This window comes from Penicillium robsamsonii (genome assembly GCF_028829455.1).
Source record: "Penicillium robsamsonii strain IBT 29466 chromosome Unknown utg000008l_segment0_segment0, whole genome shotgun sequence".
NCBI classification, from domain to species: Eukaryota; Fungi; Ascomycota; class Eurotiomycetes; order Eurotiales; family Aspergillaceae; genus Penicillium; species Penicillium robsamsonii.
The window spans coordinates 641,374-661,667 of record NW_026643226.1 but is presented as its reverse complement, the minus strand read 5'-3'; the positions used below and the strand labels follow the sequence as shown (position 1 = coordinate 661,667).

General features: G+C 48.0%; 8 protein-coding genes across 8 annotated transcripts; 6 read left to right on the top strand and 2 right to left on the bottom strand.

The window, feature by feature from the left end:
- Positions 1-1,398: 1,398 nt before the first annotated feature.
- Positions 1,399-2,951, top strand: N7447_011029 (MATE family efflux transporter; the record flags this gene model as incomplete). Its single annotated transcript, XM_057235291.1, has 2 exons — positions 1,399-1,990; positions 2,044-2,951. 2 exons carry the CDS (start codon positions 1,399-1,401, stop codon positions 2,949-2,951), a joined length of 1,500 nt encoding a protein of 499 aa, XP_057080609.1.
- A 935-nt stretch (positions 2,952-3,886) lies between these two features.
- Positions 3,887-5,560, top strand: N7447_011028 (agmatinase; the record flags this gene model as incomplete). The annotated part of the gene is made up of 9 exons (XM_057235290.1): positions 3,887-4,036; positions 4,099-4,195; positions 4,260-4,350; positions 4,426-4,509; positions 4,575-4,796; positions 4,850-5,067; positions 5,121-5,213; positions 5,268-5,418; positions 5,473-5,560. 9 exons carry the CDS (start codon positions 3,887-3,889, stop codon positions 5,558-5,560), a joined length of 1,194 nt encoding a protein of 397 aa, XP_057080608.1.
- Positions 5,561-5,732: 172 nt separating this feature from the next.
- N7447_011027 (glycosyltransferase family 34 protein) lies at positions 5,733-6,778 on the bottom strand (the record flags this gene model as incomplete). The annotated part of the gene is made up of 2 exons (XM_057235289.1): positions 5,733-6,426; positions 6,477-6,778. The coding sequence occupies 2 exons, from the start codon at positions 6,776-6,778 to the stop codon at positions 5,733-5,735; spliced, it is 996 nt and encodes a 331-aa protein (XP_057080607.1).
- A 971-nt stretch (positions 6,779-7,749) lies between these two features.
- Positions 7,750-8,076, bottom strand: N7447_011026 (protein PET117; the record flags this gene model as incomplete). The annotated part of the gene is made up of 2 exons (XM_057235288.1): positions 7,750-7,923; positions 7,981-8,076. The coding sequence occupies 2 exons, from the start codon at positions 8,074-8,076 to the stop codon at positions 7,750-7,752; spliced, it is 270 nt and encodes an 89-aa protein (XP_057080606.1).
- Positions 8,077-8,207: 131 nt separating this feature from the next.
- N7447_011025 (uncharacterized protein) lies at positions 8,208-9,018 on the top strand (the record flags this gene model as incomplete). The annotated part of the gene is made up of 5 exons (XM_057235287.1): positions 8,208-8,354; positions 8,406-8,444; positions 8,502-8,535; positions 8,679-8,779; positions 8,851-9,018. The coding sequence occupies 5 exons, from the start codon at positions 8,208-8,210 to the stop codon at positions 9,016-9,018; spliced, it is 489 nt and encodes a 162-aa protein (XP_057080605.1).
- Positions 9,019-10,977: 1,959 nt separating this feature from the next.
- On the top strand, positions 10,978-12,447 carry N7447_011024 (triglyceride lipase; the record flags this gene model as incomplete). Its single annotated transcript, XM_057235286.1, has 11 exons — positions 10,978-10,993; positions 11,070-11,117; positions 11,228-11,468; positions 11,529-11,538; positions 11,588-11,589; positions 11,644-11,732; positions 11,782-11,820; positions 11,878-12,007; positions 12,057-12,293; positions 12,341-12,375; positions 12,422-12,447. The coding sequence occupies 11 exons, from the start codon at positions 10,978-10,980 to the stop codon at positions 12,445-12,447; spliced, it is 873 nt and encodes a 290-aa protein (XP_057080604.1).
- A 626-nt stretch (positions 12,448-13,073) lies between these two features.
- Positions 13,074-15,121, top strand: N7447_011023 (arrestin (or S-antigen), N-terminal domain protein; the record flags this gene model as incomplete). Its single annotated transcript, XM_057235285.1, has 5 exons — positions 13,074-13,286; positions 13,363-13,476; positions 13,526-13,738; positions 13,795-14,364; positions 14,417-15,121. The coding sequence occupies 5 exons, from the start codon at positions 13,074-13,076 to the stop codon at positions 15,119-15,121; spliced, it is 1,815 nt and encodes a 604-aa protein (XP_057080603.1).
- Positions 15,122-15,770: 649 nt separating this feature from the next.
- On the top strand, positions 15,771-19,934 carry N7447_011022 (uncharacterized protein; the record flags this gene model as incomplete). The annotated part of the gene is made up of 4 exons (XM_057235284.1): positions 15,771-16,123; positions 16,183-17,121; positions 17,181-18,620; positions 18,668-19,934. The coding sequence occupies 4 exons, from the start codon at positions 15,771-15,773 to the stop codon at positions 19,932-19,934; spliced, it is 3,999 nt and encodes a 1,332-aa protein (XP_057080602.1).
- Positions 19,935-20,294: the final 360 nt, after the last annotated feature.

Below are 20,294 nucleotides of genomic sequence, written 5' to 3'. Positions count from 1 at the left end.
GAGTGCGTTTCGGATCATTCCGTCACCTTTGAGAATGTATTTATGTACATAATATACTATTATCATGTAGTATACTATTGCATCCATCTATCTTCAAGGTTTCTATACATAAGTTCATTGTTTATAAGTCATGCTGTCTTCAGTTCGAAGTATAAACAGTGAAGTATATTGTGGATCCTTTACTTTCTTGATATTCTACGTAAATAGATTCTTGAGAATGTCATCCATGGCGCCGGGACCATCATTGCCGGAAAGGCCCCCCGCTATCAAAGTGACAGGGCCATAAGGATGTCCACGGGTCGTTTGAACACACCAATCAACTGGTGGGATGCCATGATAATGTCAAAGATAAGGGAATCGACCTGAAATTTGTCACACCATAATAGTCGAAAGGAAATTAAGGTGTCAGTTTATTCTCCGATGCTTGGGATCCTAGAATAGAATCTCTGGAGCACTCCCCACTCTACGCCAAGATATGCTTGAAGTAACCATTTACAACACTATAGCATCTGAAATTGTTAAAACGAAGAAAATTGGAACTAATCACACATGTGTAGCTTAAAAGTTTCTTCATACCTTACTAGAAATGCACCAAATTCACCAAATTCACCCGCGATTGCATAATTGCGGCATATCCGATCAACATTGGAGATGATAGCATCACGAATAGTCATAAAAATGACACTATCGTGGTGCTATCAAAGCTACGTTCAACCGTCCTTTTGAGAGCGAAAAAGTATGCCTCTCTAGTCAACTTCCATTTTGGGGTTAGGAGAGGACGCTAGGCTGATCTCCCCGCCATCACAGATAAGAACCATAAACATACTCCGGAGATATCCTGACATCAGATTGGGGATCAAGACTAGACCGATCTATTCAAACTCATACTCGTCAAATTGAAGCCACCGCAACGTGGCTCCCGTGTGCTTGGTTGGTATATGCCGTACCAAGTCGCCGCTGCATCTAGACGTCCGAGATCGGACTTGAACTTGAGATACATGGCCAAAAGGCATGGCAGTGGAGCAAAAATACACGATTCGAAGAACGGATTGCTCTAATTGTCTCAACTGAATTGAACATGTATTTGTTGAATACGTAGTCAGAGGATTTGCTGTATCACTGAGTACCAGGAACTCATGATAATACTATACAAATTTTAAGGCTCCACGTCACCTAGTACACTTAAAATCATTCATAACTTCCGACTCCAAGGCATTTTCCCGATGGATAGTCTTGTTGTTTCTTCGAACTCCCTTGCTCAAGTGGACATCGAATTGTGCCCCCATTTCCAAAAAACCGATCACGTCACGTTGCGCAGCTCAGTTCAACAACTCGACACATTGAAGCTACCGATAGACTCAACAGGAGATATTTATATCTCGTCTCAAAACAATCACCATGCACAAAGGTACCAGCATCAACAGGAGCCCAACCCACCAACCAACCGAGTATACCTCCCTCCTCTCCAAACCCTTCAACAATGAACCATGCAGCAATCCCGAAAGAAGCGAAGACCCATTCTCACGAGCTCTCATTCTCGCCGAGTTCTGGCTTTTGCTGAAAGACTCGACCCCCATAATTCTAGCCTACACCCTGCAAAACAGCCTGCAGACTGTATCCGTGCTCATAATCGGTCGCTCGTCACCAGAGAACCTCGCAGCAAGTGCATTCTCGCAGATGTTTGCCATGGTGACGGCGTGGATGATTGCGCTGGGAGGCACAACGGCTATGGATACGCTTGCCTCCTCCTCGTTTACGGGCAGCTCCAACAAACATGATCTGGGGATCCTGCTGCAGCGGGGGTTTCTTGTTCTAGGTCTTTTCTATATACCCGTTGCTGTTTTATGGGCGTTTTCAGAACCGGTTTTCTTGTTCCTTGGTCAGGATCCCCAGCTGTCAAGAGATAGTGCGAGGTTCTTGACTTGTTTGATTCCGGGGGGGTTGGGATATATCTATTTTGAAGTTATGAAGAAGTACTTACAGGCCCAAGGTATGTTTTTGTGGGAGTTTTATCCAAATACATAGAGGCTTACCGTGTTAAAGGCATCATGCGAGCTGGAACATACGTGCTGCTGATTACATCGCCCTTGAACGCCGCTCTCAACTATATCTTCTGCTACACGTTTGAGATCGGACTCCTAGGTGCTCCTCTAGCAACGGGTCTCTGCTATTGGCTCTCCTTTGCCCTGCTTGTCCTCTATGCGCGCTTCATCAGCGGCTCAGAGTGCTGGGGCGGATGGTCCTATGAGGCGTTCCAAAACCTGCGCACATTCTCCCGGCTCGCTCTTCTGGGGGTTGTCCACGTTGGCACAGAATGGTGGGCCTTCGAGATAGTTGCTTTAGCGGCCGGACGCCTAGGCACTGTCTCGTTGGCTGCTCAGAGTGTCATCATGACCGCCGACCAAATTCTCAACACGATTCCTTTCGGTATTGGGGTTGCGACATCTGGCCGCGTCGGCAATCTTCTCGGGAAGAGGGATGATACTGGCGCTGCACGAGCGGCACATACCTCTGCCCTGCTCAGCATGGCTTTTGGTGGTGTTGTGCTGGCTGTTCTTATGGGGACACGAGAGCATTTTGCGAAGATCTTCAATGACGATGCTAGCGTTGTGGATCTTACAGCTGAGGTGCTGCCTTATGTGGCACTTTTCCAGATTGCTGATGGGCTTAATGGGAGCTGTGGGGGAAGTCTGCGAGGGATGGGACGGCAGCATGTGGGTGCTTTGGTTAATTCAGTGAGTTATTACTGTGGTGCGTTGCCGATGGGTATCTGGCTTGCATTTCATGGTTGGGGACTCAAGGGCCTGTGGATTGGGCAGTGTATTGCGCTGTACTTGGTTGGAGCGCTTGAGTGGATTATTGTTGCGCGCAGTCAATGGACTACTGAGGTGCGCAAGGCCTTCCAGCGCATGGATGTGCATGAGATTTTGGAGGATGGGGTGGAAGAGTAGATTTGTTTGTTCCTATATTTTAACTTCTAAGGACATGATGAAATTGATACCAAATTCTCAATGCTATCACTTGTTATTCACATAATCAGCAAAGCTCTGTTTGTAAATTGGACAAGAATTCCACTGTTGTTAGTATTGATTTTCATGCCCTGTTCTACGCTCTATCTTTCCCGCCACAATGTAGACCTACCCATCTGGGTAACGTGTCTTCAACACGTTTCTGAGCCGATTCACCGTTACCAGAAAAATTCGATACATCGATACAAAATATCAAGAGAGAATACTATACATTCATATCGTTCTCCGTTGTCGGAAACAAATCCCAATATAACTTTTATAGATCGACACCACCAATAACGAGCGGCCGATAAGCCGTTACATACATTAGGTAACCTTTAGCCCTAAACCGATCTCCTATCTTCCCCAACTTTAACATTTGTTTCACGTCTTTCTCCCCCGGCCTTCCATTTTGGGACCCTGGCACTAGCTCTGCCTTGCATGATATATGTATGCCGTGGCCAAGCCTTGACAGCGCAGTCCCCACCCAGATTATCCTGACATCAGTTCCTCAAAGGGAAGTTACTGGGAGCGAGACGGGAAAACATTGCCTAGCATTAAAAAAAAAAAAATAGTGTCTTTTCTTGTTTTCTCGAAATTGAATCGGCTGTTGGGCTGGTTGGCGCAGGTCGAAGGGATTGGCGGGCTGTCAATCGTGTCTATATCGGGGCAAGTCTGGGAGTGGATACTATCGCAAGGGAAGCTGAATGGTTACACTAAATGACATCAAGTTGTTATAGACGTTGAGAATACCTTGAAATGAATGGCATACTTATATCTTGGACGATGTCCCATGTATCTGCTCTGATTCAACAAGCAACATCCACTCTAAAGATTTCCAATTCTATTCGATAAAATCCTCTCTGCACAGTATCACAATGGTCCCCTCAGTTGCGGGCTTGCTGGTCCTCTCTGCTCTGGTTACAGCCCATGGAGATCATGGTCAGTTTCAACTCGCTGGTTCTCAACTCGCTGGGCCGCACCAATCACTCTGGTACAACACACTCCCAGGAGATGGTGGCACACAAGTGAGTGCCCTATTATACCAAGCAGACTCAATTCATGAGAACTCATCTCACGAAACAAACAGGCCGACTCCGTATTCTCTGGAATATCGACTTTCGGCCGCCTGCCCTACTTCCCATGTCTGGCTAGTGATGCCGAGAAATATGATATCGCTTTCCTAGGTTAGTATAAAGTCCATCAGAATGATGATATGAAATTACTACTTACAATTATTCAATTAAACAGGCGCCCCCTTCGACACCGGAACCTCTTACAGACCTGGCGCGCGGTTCGGGCCCAGCGGTATCAGACAAGGTTCTCGCCGTCTCAATCTCTAGTACGTACCAGGCCTACCGAGCAGTGATGTTTACAAGCATAGCACGAATACAAAACTCACACGATTGCAATATAGTGGTGGCTACAATGTTCCTTTGCAAGCGAACCCATTTACAAGCGAGTTGCGGATTTTAGATTGTGGTGATGTACCTGTTACCTCGTACGTTTGTGTTGAAAGAACACTACCAGTGTGAATAGAGCTCGACAAAGCTGACTCCGCTATAGATACGACAACACCTATGCAATTCAACAAATTGAAGAAGGGCATAATAGTATCATGATGCGCAAGCCGTACACTGACGCGAACAAACCGGGACTTTCGCGCGCTGGAAAGACCCTTCCTCGTGTCATTACCCTTGGTGGTGATCATACCATCACACTGCCCTTGCTGCGGAGTATTAATAAGGCTTATGGGCCTGTGACGGTTATTCATTTCGACAGTCATTTGTGAGGACATTTATTTACTTCAACGCCAGTATGTGCATGGCTGATTTGATTAGGGACTCGTGGAAGCCTAAAGTCTTTGGTGGCTCGCCTAGTCAGGTTGCCGCTATTAACCATGGTACATACTTTTACCACGCGGCTATGGAGGGCTTGTTGAAGAATGATACGAATATCCATGCCGGTATTCGGACGACGTTGTCCGGCCCTTCGGATTATGAGAACGATGGGTATTGTGGGTTTGAGATTGTTGAGGCAAGGGAGATTGATGTTATTGGTATGGCATCTTGCTGCTTGGGTCGTTTTCATGCTTACGATTGGAATCTTTAGGAACGGAGGGTATTATCAAGAAGATTCGGGACCGTGTTGGGACCGAGAACCCGGTTTATCTTTCTATTGATATTGATACTTTGGATCCTGCTTGTGAGTCTTGAGGTGGGATGCTATGTTTGCCCTGTTGCTAAGTATATACCACAGTTGCACCGGCTACTGGCACACCAGAGACTGGTGGCTGGTCTACGCGCGAGCTGCGGACGATCATTCGTGGTCTTGATGGGCTGAACTTTATTGGTGCGGATATCGTTGAAGTCGCACCGGCTTATGATACCAACGCGGAGTTGTCGACGATGTAAGGCTCTTTGAAATTTGATGACATACCAGACAAAGACTGACTATTCTACAGGGCTGCTGCCGATGTGCTATATGAAATCCTCACTATCATGGTCAAGAAAGGCCCGCTGTCTATTGGTGAGTCGTCTCATGAGCTGTAGGGCTGGGAGTTGGTGGATATCGTGGTGTTGGAAAGCACAGACTTCATACTTTGAATTTGATAGGAAGAGGACGGATCAGTATAAATCAAATAAAGTCTTAACTATTTAGTATAAATTTTAGTAACAACTATTAAGTAGCCCACGTTCAACATGAATCTTCAACAAAAGCCTATTACATCCCGATCAACACATTAAGATCCTCGGTCTGTTGCTGTACCAGCTCCATATTGTCTGATTTCTCACGCAGTGTATTCTTGAGTGCATTGACTGTCTCATTGGTATTTCCAGACACTGCCTCCCCAGATTTCAGTTTCTTCTCTGCGGACTTGATACTCTCCTTCGCACTTCGCATCTGCGACCAGTACATTGTCGTCTTGTTGAAGTATCCAGTCTCCTCGAGAGGCAAGTTCCAGTCACCAGGAGTTGTCTCGACAATATTCAACCATTTAGCCATATGCGGCCATCGGCGCTCCTCCAGACCCGGGAAGTGGACGAGCAGATCGCCCCTTTTGCCTTCATAGGCCCAGTCCCATTCATAGGTGTTGATCCATGGCCGTGGCAGGTAGGAGACTCCATCTGCATAGCCCTGTCCGCTTGGACCTCCCATTGTCTTGTTAAGCACAAGTCTCATGCTTTCCTGGTCGGCAGATCGACCGAGGTCAATTTTCGGGAGATAAAGAGGGTAGCCTAACGTTTCGGTAAGGAAGCTGATTGTCCATGGATGGACATGGAGGAACATAATTCCCGTATTGAGGCCGTTTTGGTCCTGGGTTGCCACCAGGTGGATATCTTTCAGATCTGATGGCGGCAGGAAGATTTCCACGGGTATGTCATTGTTCAGTATAATCGAGTCCGCATCTACCCACCTGCAAGAGTCAGTATTTCCCAATAACATATAAGGAAAGACAAGACATACATCAACCACTCTATTCTCTCGCCGGCTGGCTTGGCCATTTCATTGATCACCAAGGATAGCAGATAGCTCGGTTTATTCCAGAATCCGATTGAGATATCCTGTCGCAGGATGTGGACTGGGTAGCCCCATTGTTTAGCATGGCGTTCATGGCTTTGCAGTGCTCTTTCATACATATGGTTCGTTTCTCCATATAGCATGGACACCTTGGCGACTCTTCGCAACTTGTTGCTGGGAACATAATCTGATTTCAGGATATAAATGGCTTGGTAGGATTTGAATGTGGCCCAAAAAGCACATATCATTGATATAACTATCAGGATGCTGTAGAAAGGCCGTTGTTTGAATGCCATTCGGCGTGAAATCATGGCCGACATCACCGCGTAGGTGACAGGCTGTTCATGGTAGATGAAAGATGAAAAGAAAATGTTTCCTCGCAATATAAGACTATTGCTAGATTCAGAATTGAAATGTTTGATTGGAGGCTCTTGAGTTGTATGAATTCATACTTCCGGATTGGGAATGCCGTTTTCGGCACTCAACCACATCCAATCCATATCGCCAACTATTGTCCAATTAACTTGATTTATAAATAGATATTAGTTTAATTATTGTACGGAGTAAGAAAAAGCCCATTTGTTCTAGAACTCATGAAAATGAGCTGTGTTGCGTACGGGTACGGCCCACTACCCACATGGCGCGTATGAAGCCCGCAACAGTGATGTGCAGAAACAACTTCAGTGTAGTGGGTATTCGGGGTATATTGTATATTTATTATAAGAAACTATGCTGCCAGATCCCCAAAAAAGCATTCCTGCGATTAACGGCGGCACCTGATAGGCTGCATAAGAGCATTAAATCCTCCAGACTGTATGGCCCCATATTATATTGTAGGCCAAAAGATCATAACAGAACGTCCGATTATTGTCGCCACAGTGGTGTATGTCTTATCAGTCACTAATCTCCGTTTGGGATCACAGAACAGACTAAATTACTTGGAAACTACAGCATTGACTATAAGAGATCGGCAAGTCAACACCCAAACTGGTAGAGAGACGATTTCATGTTATATGGTACAGATGAGGTATACTAAATACCACAAGTTTCAAATCTTTGTACAACATTGCATATTCAAACAACATTAACTCCTTTTCCCCATGCATCGGCGACCTGGCCGCCATTGAACTCATTGGTATAGCCAGAGCGCATCCAGACAGAATCGCAAACTGGATCGCGCATAAGAATGCAGCATAATATCCACAATCAAACACTCGCATTATGACCCTGGACTCGTGTTTTGACTGGTTGTATTTGAGTCGCCGGTGGTGCTGTGTACTGTTTGGAGCTTGAGGTACTCCTGCTCGAGGGCCTTTTGCATTTCAAAGTCGGCCTGGCGTTCTAGTCGGATTCGCTGCTTTTCCATGTCGCGTTCGACTCCTCTATGCATAGCCTAAAATACAACAAAGTAAGTATATTCCAGAAATAAAGAGCTGAAGCTGTAACATACCGCTCTATCCGCCTCTTGTGCCCAATGGACAAACCAGACGATACCCATTGTTCCGAGGCCAGTGGCTGCTAATGTGAATTTTGATGCACGAGACATGGCAGGGTAAGTGAGAGCACGGCTCGACCAGAGGTTTAGCAGATAACGATCACAGACAATGTTTTGGTTTGTTAGCTGTGCATTGAAACGAGACCGGGATTATCAGTTTGTCGATCACCAGGCGGCGTTTGATGGCAGAACCCCCACCGCTCTGGGGGGCGATGCGTGGCTCCGATCGACCTGGGCTCAGAGCTCCAGACTCGCCATTTAATCGTCCCTGTCCAGCCTTATCTTCCTTCTACCCTATTTCCAAAGCTGTGAGGTATCTAGCAAATATGGTGAGCAATCTATCTCGGGATTGGTGGCCAGCTGCTAACGGTGAACAACAGTCGGCTCAGAACTCCGCGGGCATTCAGACCCTCCTCGATGTAGGTCTTGGTTGTATGTTGAGCACAGCATGGAGATACTAACCACGGAACTATCAGGCCGAGAGAGAGGCCCAGAAGATTGTGCAGAAAGGTAAGTTCAACTTATACTTTCCCCTCATCGCTGCGTACCACAGACACTAATACGTCACATCATATTTAGCCAGAGAGTGTACGCAATACGAACTTACCTGTCACCATTCGCTCCATCGAACTAATTATGTCGCAACTATACAGACCGTACCCAGCGGATAAGAGACGCCAAGTCAGAGGCCCAGAAGGAGATCGAGGAATACAAGAACCAGAAGGAAGAGGAGTACAAGAAGTTTGAGGGCGAGGTGAGATACAGCTCCTACCCGGCGGTCATAACAAGAGGCATTCATAGTGCTAAACTGACTGGTCTCATTAGCACTCAAGCGGATACAAGGTATCCGAGGAGGAGGCCGACAAGGAAGCCCAGGTCAAGCTCCAGGAGATCAAAGACGCTGGCAAGAAGCAGGGCGACAAGGTGGTCGCAGACCTCATCCGCGTGACGACCGACGTCAAGCCCGAGGTGCCTGAGAAGATCAAGGCATAATGTAGATATTCTGGGTTATCTTTTCTTTCCTAGCGTGAATGCGCTTGCGCGTCTGTTCATCGATATCCAATTGTCGGACAATATCAATTTCTTTTTGGTTTAATCTTATGTATATGACGTGGATGAAGTCTGGATCGCTCGTTTCGGAATACACACATCCTATTGCTATCCCACGGTGTTCCTGGATACTTGACCTAAATCCAGGCTTTTCGATCTGCTGCAAGTCTCAGTATTGATCACCACATCACAGTTATTCGACCTTACTGACTCAGCTTACTCTCAGCCTATGATAGAGGGCTATGCCTCGGCGAACTTGGAATATGTCACCAGTCCATTAAGCCAAGCAACACACCCTCTATACCCGTGCCCGTTCTTACTCGACACAAGGGGACGGCAACGAGAGGCGCAGCAGGATTCACTGCGCTGTCTGAACCCCTGATAATGTGTCAATACTCATTCCTGTTGAATGGATCTCAGTGCAACAAGTCACTGTTGGTTTTAGAGGGGGTCTACTACTCAGATCTGTTGCCGGGATATATCAGTTGCCTCTTATTATAAAATGTTACCCGGTCCATTCGATACTAGAGCATTTCAGTCTTACAGTAATGTCATTATGAAAAAAAGCCACCTGGTCCTACGTGTCTCCCTTCTGGGTCACTTCTTTCCTTCAGCAATTCAATAGCCCCCACAACAGGCAATCGCGGCACAAGAAAAGACTGTTACAGTTGTCGCTATTGCTGCGGCTTCTGTCTCGTCGCAACAGCCTTGTAGTATGCCTGGACTACATTATCCTATCGAATGGTCGCAGTTGCTGCGACGTGAGAGCGGCTGCGCAAGCACCACAAGTAGCGTGCTTGTCAGTTATAGCCACAATATAACGTGTTTGAAAGTAAGAAATGAGGCTCTCAAGGTATAAAAAGCCCTTGGGACGATAGTTTCCTCCAGATACCAGCGGCATCAATCCATGAGGATCACTGGATTTGGGAATGTGGTACCGACTGTTTCAGTGTGGCAGTTCGCATCGGTGGGACAAAAGGGACCTAATGATAGGATTGCTTAGAGACCTAGCAACATCGCGGTTGAAGAATGAACTAGAGGGTAAGATTGGGGACAAGCCACTACACAACCGCTACAAGAGATGAGGAGGTATTCAATCTTCACTTGTTCCAACACCCCTTGGGTGTTTAAAACTTTAGTCATACTAACCCTCTCCATCACAAGATAGATTCGCCCACCATTACGACTGCCCTTAAGACTTTGTGTTCGATTCAGAAAGTGTGCTTAGTGTCCAACTTCGAGCTGATTCTCAGGGCAGTATTCTAAGCGCACAGTGTGGCTATTATCGTTATTGGATATCTCGCACGAGCCATTTTGAGTTATTGGAAGCATTTCAACAATTGGCTCGCTAGTATTGTGTCTCGGTAGCATGGCCAAGTTTGTGCTTCGGTGTAGAAGGCAGTTTTTGAACATACGAATATTGGCCAGGAAGGCTGGTGTGGATAACAGGGATGGGTGCGCGAGTTTTCTGCATACGAGCTCAATGCGTATGGTATATCTTTCCGAATTGGCCGTAGGGGGTGGTTTCGTCCTCAACAGGGGCGGATATGGGATTCTGAAGACCGTTTTCAGCAGCCCCGGTGACTTGTACAGAACTCCGACTCCCGTGGCATCTTACTAGAAGGCAGATTCGACATGAATTGTTCTGGTCCTAAGTTGTTTGATGGTTGGCCTTTGGCATTTGAAATTTGTCTATTAGTAGACTTTGGAATAATTGGTTATTGTTTTGAATTATTCTCGCCCAAAAAGGCGCTCATAATTACGTTCGTGGTGAAGGAAGAAGACATGTAGTAATTGGCTGAGGTATAGTTCATTTCGGCCTGAGGCATCAACAATTGTTTCCCATTGCGTCATTCCGCGCCGGATCCCATTCGACAACCTATCTGCAGACAAGACAAAACAATGAAACATGCAATTCGTACGCGGAATGCACTCAAACGGCCTTCAATTGCCTGTTACTCATTCAGTCAGACTATATGCCACTCTAACAACAGGCGGTATCATGGGTCGCCATGCAGACTCAGACCAAGTCTCGAACCGCGGTTAGAGGACCACGGCAAAGTAATTGTTGATGAGTACTCAATTATTCGTGATAAATATGGTTTGTCCCTTTTGACTTGAATAGTATAGAAAGCTGCTGAATCGCCATTAGCTGCACCAAAATACCCTGTCGTTCTCGCCCATGGATTGCTCGGGTTTGATGAACTACGTCTTGCTGGCCCATATCTCCCCGGTGTTCAGTACTGGCGTGGAATCAAAGAGGCACTAACGGCGCGAGGAATTGAAGTTATCACGGCGTCAGTACCCCCATCGGGCTCTATCGAAGTGCGGGCTGAACAATTGGCCCGAAATATCGAGACCGAGGCTCGAGGGAAAGATGTTAATATCATTGCGTATGTTACGTTCATTTTCTGGTTACATGTATCGACACATTCTGACTGATTTCTGTACAGGCATAGCATGGTGAGACCCCTCAATCATTACGATAGAGTTAATGCTTATTTGTGATTAGGGGTGAGACATAACAAGAGGACCACACTACACAGCACAAACTAATAGCTTGCAAAGTGGTCTTGATTCGCGATATATGATTAGTCGCATACGACCGGAGAAATTCAAAGTCTTGTCACTGACCACCATCGCATCTCCGCATCGAGGTTTGGCACATAATACTTTTCATTCGCTTTCCTGCTAACTTTCTAGCAGGCTCATCTGTGGCGGACTATGTAATTGAACAAATTGGAGGTTTGTCACTACTTACTCGCTTACTGAGATAACGTAGATAACATTTGTTCTGTGCAGCCGATCGCCTACCTCAGATCTATTATGCCCTTAACCGACTAAATGTCGAGACTGGTGCATTCAGTCAACTGACACGAAAATACATGACCGAGACTTTCAACCCCAATACCCCAGATATGGATGATGTCAGGTAAGTACCACATATTATCTCCACTTTACGCCCTGCCAACACTCCCCAGATATTTCTCCTATGGAGCAGCAGTGAATCCAAGTATATGGTCCGCCTTTCGGCTCTCACACCGAGTACTTGCGGAGATCGAAGGACCCAATGACGGCCTGGTCAGCGTGTCTAGTAGCCGGTGGGGAGGCGACTCGGGGTACAAAGGAACCCTTATGGGCGTGAGCCATCTGGACTTGATCAACTGGACCAATCGGCTCAAGTGGCTCGTCGGAGAAGTGACAGGCAACAAACGAAAGTTAGTTGACAGATTTTAATTTGGGAGTTAGGCTGATCTTCTTGCAGGTTTAATGCTATTGCCTTTTACTTGGACATTGCAGGTATGTTTTACGGCCTGATTGGGCTACTTGAGACTAACAAACTCAGACATGCTGGCAAAGGAGGGTCTTTAAGGAAAGCCGGATATATTTGGATTTCCCTCAGCCCTGTTGCTGTGGGTCGGAAATTCTGGTGCCTGGAGTGGAAGTTCCCGTCCTCTTGTCTATAGATGGATATATTTTTTTGTATAGTGAAATCACTTACGTTGTAAAATAGAATCATTCGAAAGCATTGATCTACTACTTTAAGTAGCTATGGAAGGTATAGACTCCGTACAACCGGTACCAACCGTTGAACTTATAGTTTCTGAACGCTAGTAGAATTAGCCCCCTTTGTCTCAAAAATGTGGCTGTAATGTGACCGAGGCGCAGCATATAGGCCAAATCCAACTCTCTAGCTTTAATCCGCAAGAGTCCCTGATCCTGGGCGAGACCGTGGTAGTTATTTGTTGCTTGGCAATCAGTTGATCTGCGAACTCTCGAAACGTCATTCCGGGATTGTTCGCATATAATCCGCATTTCCCCCTCCCCATCTCACACCCCCACGACATCTCCTCGCGCCGAGCCGTCCACTATTTGCATCTCCTGATAGCTAAATCCTTATCGCATTATTTTCCAGCGACCGTGTTTCTCCATTTGACCCTTCGAACGCCGCAACCAACCGAAGAGAGAGCCCCGCTAGGGCCCGGGCGCCCGCCGCCATGTCCGCAAATATCGTGTTGGACAGCCGCCACACCCATTATACAAATCTGGACTTCCTTAAGGGCAAGGTTGTGCTACAGCTACCGACTGAAGCGGCAATCGGGGGTATTCAGGTCAAACTGGAGTGCGAGAGCCGTACTCGTCTATCCGGTCCTAAGCATCCCCAAAATGTGCACTCGGACAAAAAGCGAACGGAGCTTGAGGTTCACAAGGTGAGAGGATGCAGCTTATCATAGCTACCGGCGGGATAAAATATTGGCTGTAGCATTGACTAACCAACGAATGCAGATCTTGTACAAGGTTGCTACTGTCTTCCCAACACCGGGTGTGATGCAGAATGGATCTCCTGCGCCTTCATATACATTTGCCGCAGGGTCATATGAGTACCCTTTTGAATTCAAGGTAAAGAGTCTTACCAGTGGCAATTATAACACTTTTAACATTCTGCTAGTTCCCTTTCAATAATTCTTGCAGCACTACCAACAGCATGCTCACCAATCTAAACTTTTCCGGGTTGAAAGTTGAGGTAGCTAAAGACACCAACCGACACGTCAGAAAGACTCTCCCGCCATCTTTAAGTGGGTTCCCGGGTGTAGCAGATATCAAATACTTCGTCAAGGCCACAGTCATCCGGCCGCAGTTCTACAAAGAAAATATCAGATCGGTAAGTGACATGCTCGGATGATATGCCATTGTCGCACTCGTTGATCGGTTTCTCAGATCGTGCCTCTGAATTTCCTTCCAATTGAGCCACCAAGAGTCGGGAATCCAAATGAGGAAACCTACGCCAGGCGGCAACACCAATTCAACAAACCCCATGTTCCGTCCAAGAAAAAGAGCATCTTCTCACGGGTGCATTCTGCACACCAAGAGACATATCCAGAGCCTCCTCGGGTGTCTGTGGATGCTCGACTGCCGAACCCGTCTATTCTCACTTGCAACGAACCTGTCCCCCTCCGTCTCCTCGCTAAAAAGCTGACCGAGGGACCGGATGTAATCTTCCTCCAGATGTTACAGGTGGAACTAATATCCTACACGAAAATTTTGGCCCATGACCTCAGCCGCACCGAAAGCGGCTCATGGGTTATTGTGAGCCTCAGCAATATGAATATCCCGCTAGGCAAGCCAGAGGACCCCGTAGGCACTGATTGGACTATTGATCCGAAACTGTGGAATCAGTATCCCTTGCCTAACTCGGTGGCACCGTCGTTTGAGACATGTAACATTGAGAGATCTTACGAGCTAGAAGTTCGAGTGGGCTTGACTCATGGAAATGCCCGGGAAATGCAGGTAAGTTGAATCGTTCACCCCTATAGTTGTCTCTTGGCTGACCATGGCATAGCCTCAACTTATCGTTCTTCCCCTGCGAATGCCAGTCAGGGTATTCTCGGGGATCGCCCCACCACAGGCACTCCTGGATGCAATGGCTGCTGCATCACTTCAGCCATCAACCTCTAAACCGAAACCCCAGACCAGCTTGCCAGCAGAGGTGGGAACCAGCCGACCACCCATGCCACCACGGCCAAGCGGCGAGCCAGTACCCGTTAATTCTGGTGATGTATATGACGACGCACCGCCCAGTTATGAGGATGCCATGGGAGACCACCTGAGTCCAGTGGATGGACCACGCCGCGAGTATCACCCACCAGAGGCCTCATCACAAAGCACAGTAGAATCTGGAGCTGATGCCAAGTACGCAGCCCAACCGGGTAAGACGCTTGAGGATGGACCCGCGGCAGAAGGATCTTCGGCTCCTCGTCGCCGAGGCAATCGTGCATCCTCAGAGTCCTTCGACATGCTACCTACCACACCACCGGAATCCCAATCTGGATCGCCCCCCGTATCCCCCGTGAGACGCCCAGCCAGCATGATGAAAATCCCTCGGAACAACGTTGATGAAGAAAGCCCGCCGCAATATGAGCCTCTTGCGGGGAATCACCTGAACCCTCCCCAGGCTGTGCAACGCCAAACTTCACGGAATAATCTTCGCCCTATGAACTTGGGTGTTCCTAACCGGAAACCAGTTCCACGAAGTCCAGATCCTTGATGCTAGTGGGCTCAATAGGCTGTTTGGTTTCACTCTCCTCTTTCATACTCAGTTCCGGTTCTAAAATCGATTAGAGCTTCATGGTATTGCCGGTGATTCTTCCAGCACTAATAGCATCACTCATAAGAAACTACATTATTAATATCTTCGAACTCGATACCCCATCAAATTTCAATGTTGGAAAGTGTTATTCAGCCTATTTTCTTGTTGAAATGCATCATGGGTCTATGGAGGCATTGGTGTCTAAGGGATCTATACTTTAATTTATCTAGTGTAGTATCTGTTAGACACCTAGTTTACACACATTTATTTTAAAACATAAGCCCAAAATGAGGCTATCAGCTCATGAGCCCAGTATGAGGGAAAAGGCAACTAACAAGATGTGCGCTATTCCCAAGATGGCTAGCGTGCTCTCCGCGCGATTTGAGCTCTGATCGGTTGCTTTCTCTTCCACTCGAGCATATGTCCAACCCTATGGGCACCTATTCACACATTAAATCTTAATCGAACCTGCTATGCCAGCTTGGACTAACTGGACTAATTCAGCACCGAAAAATCGCCTCTGAGTATTCTACTCGAAATCCCCAACAGCAACACAAAAAAGCCCATTCACCGCGTCAATGATTTAGCTCGCGACTGACCATCCACCATGCGTCTCCACCTTGTTATCTCACGCCATGGCCTGCCGGTCACGCGCATTCTCTGGACGACGACTTCGTCTAATTCTGTGCTAGGCGAATATGGGACTCATCGTCCAGCATCAACCGCAGCTGTCGCATCTTCTCGCACCCCGAACATCGCCTTCTCCAATGGCGGGTACACGGTCGCACAACTCCTCGAGGATGTGAATGAAGTTGTGCCGCTGGAAACTGAACCCAGTGTCTTTGATGCCGAGTTCAGTGGCCAGTGGGGATTGGAGGATTATGTTGTCGAAGTTGCTGGCTCGGAATGTCTTCATTTTATGGAGGTTGACGGCTTGCTCCGAGATGGAGATGAAGTTGTGTATGTGTATCTACACACTGACCTAATATCGTATACCGGACTAATTTATCCCTTTGTAGCATCCGTGCCCTTCAATTGGCAGATCTTCGGACCAGACGGCTGTGTGGTCGCCACCAAATCACTGCTGAGGGCAAGCATCTCATCGACGGCGTGCCTTTCGGATCACCGTTCTTGAAAAGAACTACCTCTACACGACCTGCGATTACCATACCCCCAAGGAAGAAACGGCGCACAGTCTTTTCTGGCTGGGAGAATACTAGAGAGTTTGTGCCCGAGGAAGTCCATGCCGACGAGGAAGGTGATGGAGAGTGGCTTCCACCTCCTAATACCGGGTTCGGGAAGGAGCTTTCTGTTATGCCCGCCGAGCATGAAGAGTCTCTGGGCACGGTTATTCGCCATCCTGTTGGTCACACCGCGGGATCTGACAGTGAGGCGGATATGTCTGAAATGCCTGGAATTGAGGAGGATGAGCTGGAGAGCGAACTCCAAGCGCTCAAAGAGGACTTTGAAGAAGCTTCTCAATTTGTCGATATCAGGAACCAGACTCGGAATGCCAGTGGACACCCACTGCGTGCTAGCTCGATAGTCAAGCGACCAACTTCCAAGGGGTCACTTGCAGCTGCCTCGTCTCTTTCCAGCAAGCGGTCTCGCGCAGAAGACTCATCTCCGAGAGCCTCCAAGGCTGTGAGATTCAACAAGGGAGATGAACAGGAGGATGCGGATATGCCTGATCTCCCACAACCTCCGCAGGCCCCACAGGTTGAGGAAACTGCTGCTGAAACTTCTGATTCTGATTCATCCGATTCATCTGCATCTTCCTCAGATAGCGATTCTGATGATGATTCCGACGATGATGATTCTTCAAGCGAGGTGGAGCCTGCAGCGGAAGCACCGTCCGATTCTGATTCCGATTCCGATTCCGATTCATCGTCAAGCTCCGAAGACTCGGATTCATCAGACTCAGATTCTGAAGAGGAAGCCCCCGGCCTGTCAAAAAGGTCCAGCAACCAGTTTCTGTAGGCCCTCCTGGTGAAGGGTCCATACGCACCAAGAAAAGTAACAACCGCATCAAACTACGCCGCCGTCTATCCAAGCTCAAGGAGCTAGGCGCTCTCCCCCAACAAGCAGGTTTCGATGCATTGCGGGAGTGGGAAGAGAAGCACGGAGGCTGGCATAATCCGGAACAACATCTTAACCCGGAGCCATTCGTGAAACCCCAGCTGCCTCTGGAACCGGAACAAGAATCTGCCGAGTCTTCCAGCAAGAAGCAAAAAAGAGAAAAGAAAGAACAGGAAAAGAAAGAGTTTGAAGCCAGGCGCGAGAAATTGCTTCGTGATCTTGCGTCGGGTCATGGTGTTGATGTGGGAGAGATATCGGAGAAGGAAAATGTCCCGCCTGCTGCATCTGCCGTTGAAGGGATCCCTGTTTCAGAAGAAGTGCCCGGTGGGGATCAGCTGGAACAGGAACCTTCGAACCGACGTACCTTGGATATAGCTAGCTCACGACGCATGCTATTTGGATCTCTGGGAATGCGAACCCCAAAGACCAAGGAAGAGGAAGAAGCAACACGGAGAAACCTTGCTGCCAAAGCTAGTGCATGCGGGCGCCGAAACAAAGCTTCTACGCGAGACGCCCAAAAAGAGACCGACCAGATGGAGGAGGATGAAGATGCATCCGATATTGATTGGCAAAACAAGCTTGTTATCCGTGCTGTCGAGTGTCTCTATCCCCAAGTTGATATGACCGCGCCTCCTTATCCTTTTGTTCAACGTTGGGATCAAGAAGCCAATGCATTGATTCGTGAGCTGAAAGGCCCCAATAAGAAGCGGAAGAGAAAGCAGCGAGTTCAGGTATACGAAGAATACGAGGAGCAGGAGGAATACGATGAAAATGGGAATTACTACGGCCATGATGACCAAGCCAATCACGAGGGTCATTACGAAGGTGAAGCCGATCCCCATTATGAAGGTCATTGGGAAGGCGAAGCTGCTCCTTACTATGAAGGCCATTATGCGGGCGAAGCTGAAGGAGATCAGATCAACTATGACGATGCCCCTGAACCTGAACACGCACCCAATTCTACATTCGATGACCTACCTTTGGTTCCCGCCGACATCGGTTCTGTTCCTGATTTGACTGAGAGCGAGGCGAAGGTTGGCGCGATCATTGCATTCCGGCAGCTAGACATGTCCAAAGCTACGAACTGGCAGCCTCAAATGTCTGAGTACCGAGTAGCTGAGGTGCGCTCTGTGAAAGACCATGGAGTGATTAATGTACTGCTGGCCAAGCGAGACCGAAAGCCCCTATCAGCTGGCGAGGATGATGAGCCCCGTCAATTCAGCAAGTTTGAAGTTCCAGACCTAGCCAATGACGAGGGGGAGGATGACGGCTATCGCGAGCTTGCCTTTGCGGAACTTAGTGACCCGAAGCTTCTCCAACCCGCAGCACAGTCGGGTGCCGAATCTGAGGACCAAGACAATACCCGAGAAGGTAGCATGTCAGTTAAATAAACTCTGGTTGGCAGCTCATGCTTACATATCCAAGTGTCTCTGTAGTTCACGAATCCGTACCGAACGCCCAACAAGCCCTATCTGAGGAAATGTACCTTGACGACACAACCTTTGTCACCATTGGAAATGAAGTCAGCCATCTTGAGTCCCGTAGTGAATCCCCGGGAATGCCCGACGAACCTATCCAACAAACCCCTGGTAGAGGCCTTCCGCAGATCCAAGTCCAGACTGGATCTGATGGGCGCAGCGTTACCCCTCCCATCCCATCACCTTCTTTCAATGGGTTTCACTCTGCTCGATCCTGGCAGCAAACGACCCCTGGTGCTGAGCTCAGCCGCGAGCTTGAAGGCCATACTCTGATCGGAGGAGAAACGCCGTCTGCTTTAGTCAATCGGGACGAGGATCCTTCTGTGTTGTCATACGCTTCTGCGAATCAATCCTTCGCGGTTGAACCTGAGGACCAAGAAATGTCTGATAATCAAGAGTATGAGCGCCAGGTTGTTGCTGAACCTCTCATGCCGCCTGGCGATTCGAGGGACAGCGGTCCTCAGTCCGGTTCGCTTTTGTCCACCATTGACCGTAGCGGTAATGATGGTACGTCTGGTTCTCTGTTTGTGAAGAGAGATACGATCAGAGAAAAGCACAGTGCTACTCCCAACAGCTCTACTGAATCGTGGAGAGATCTTTTGAACCGGTTAAGAAATGGACCATCAGAGCCAAGCGAGTCACTCATCGCCAGCGAAGCCAACAACAGCGAAGAAAACAGCAGTGAAGAAAACATCAGTGAAGAAAACATCAGTGAAGGCAATCAGAGTCCCCAGCGGCTGGAAGACAGCCTGCAGCACTCCTACCTGGACCTCAATTTCTCGCCGCTTGACTCCCCACGGGCATCCAACTCGCGCTCTCCGATCCCACCAATGAGTGCCCAGCAGAATACCCAATCTCAAAAACAAAACTCATTCCCTTCACCATTTGAAACGGAATCCCCCGCCGCATCTACTCGCCCTAAACTCTCCCAGCGGGTGCATGAATCCAAATCTGCCTCCCAAATCCCCGCTTCTCAGACATCCGAAGTGATTGACCTCACTTCCAGCCCGAGTGGATCACCCGAACCCAGCACCTCTAACACCAACCCATCCCAGCGCTCTAAATCTGCACGGCATGGGAACTCACAACGTGAGAACACCCCTCGCTCGCCCGGACGTCCATCCAGGGCTTCTACAGGAAGACTCCAACGAATGGTGGAAGTGAGTATTAGTCCTTCCAGCCAGAAGAAGAGGCGGTCGTCGCGAAAGTTCTGAGATATGGCCTTACGGATTATTGAATGTTGATATGTTGATTACTGTCTGTATATGTACGGCGCAGAGCGATGGCGTCTAGGAACTGCACATTCTTTTATTTCCTGGACATTATTTATTTTCGGAATATTAATGCAATATTATCCTGAATCTCTCCATATTTGCAGATCAAGTTTTGGTGACAATCCCCTGTCAGTGATTGGTTGGACATATACAAAGTGATGTCATGGTAGTTGTATAAAATTCTATTACACTTCAAAGGCATTGCAGTGGATTGAACTAACAAGGATTGAACTAATAAGGAAGGCTGACTTTCTATTCGAGCCAGTTCTTCCATTTTTCTCTTACAATGTACCGCCTGAG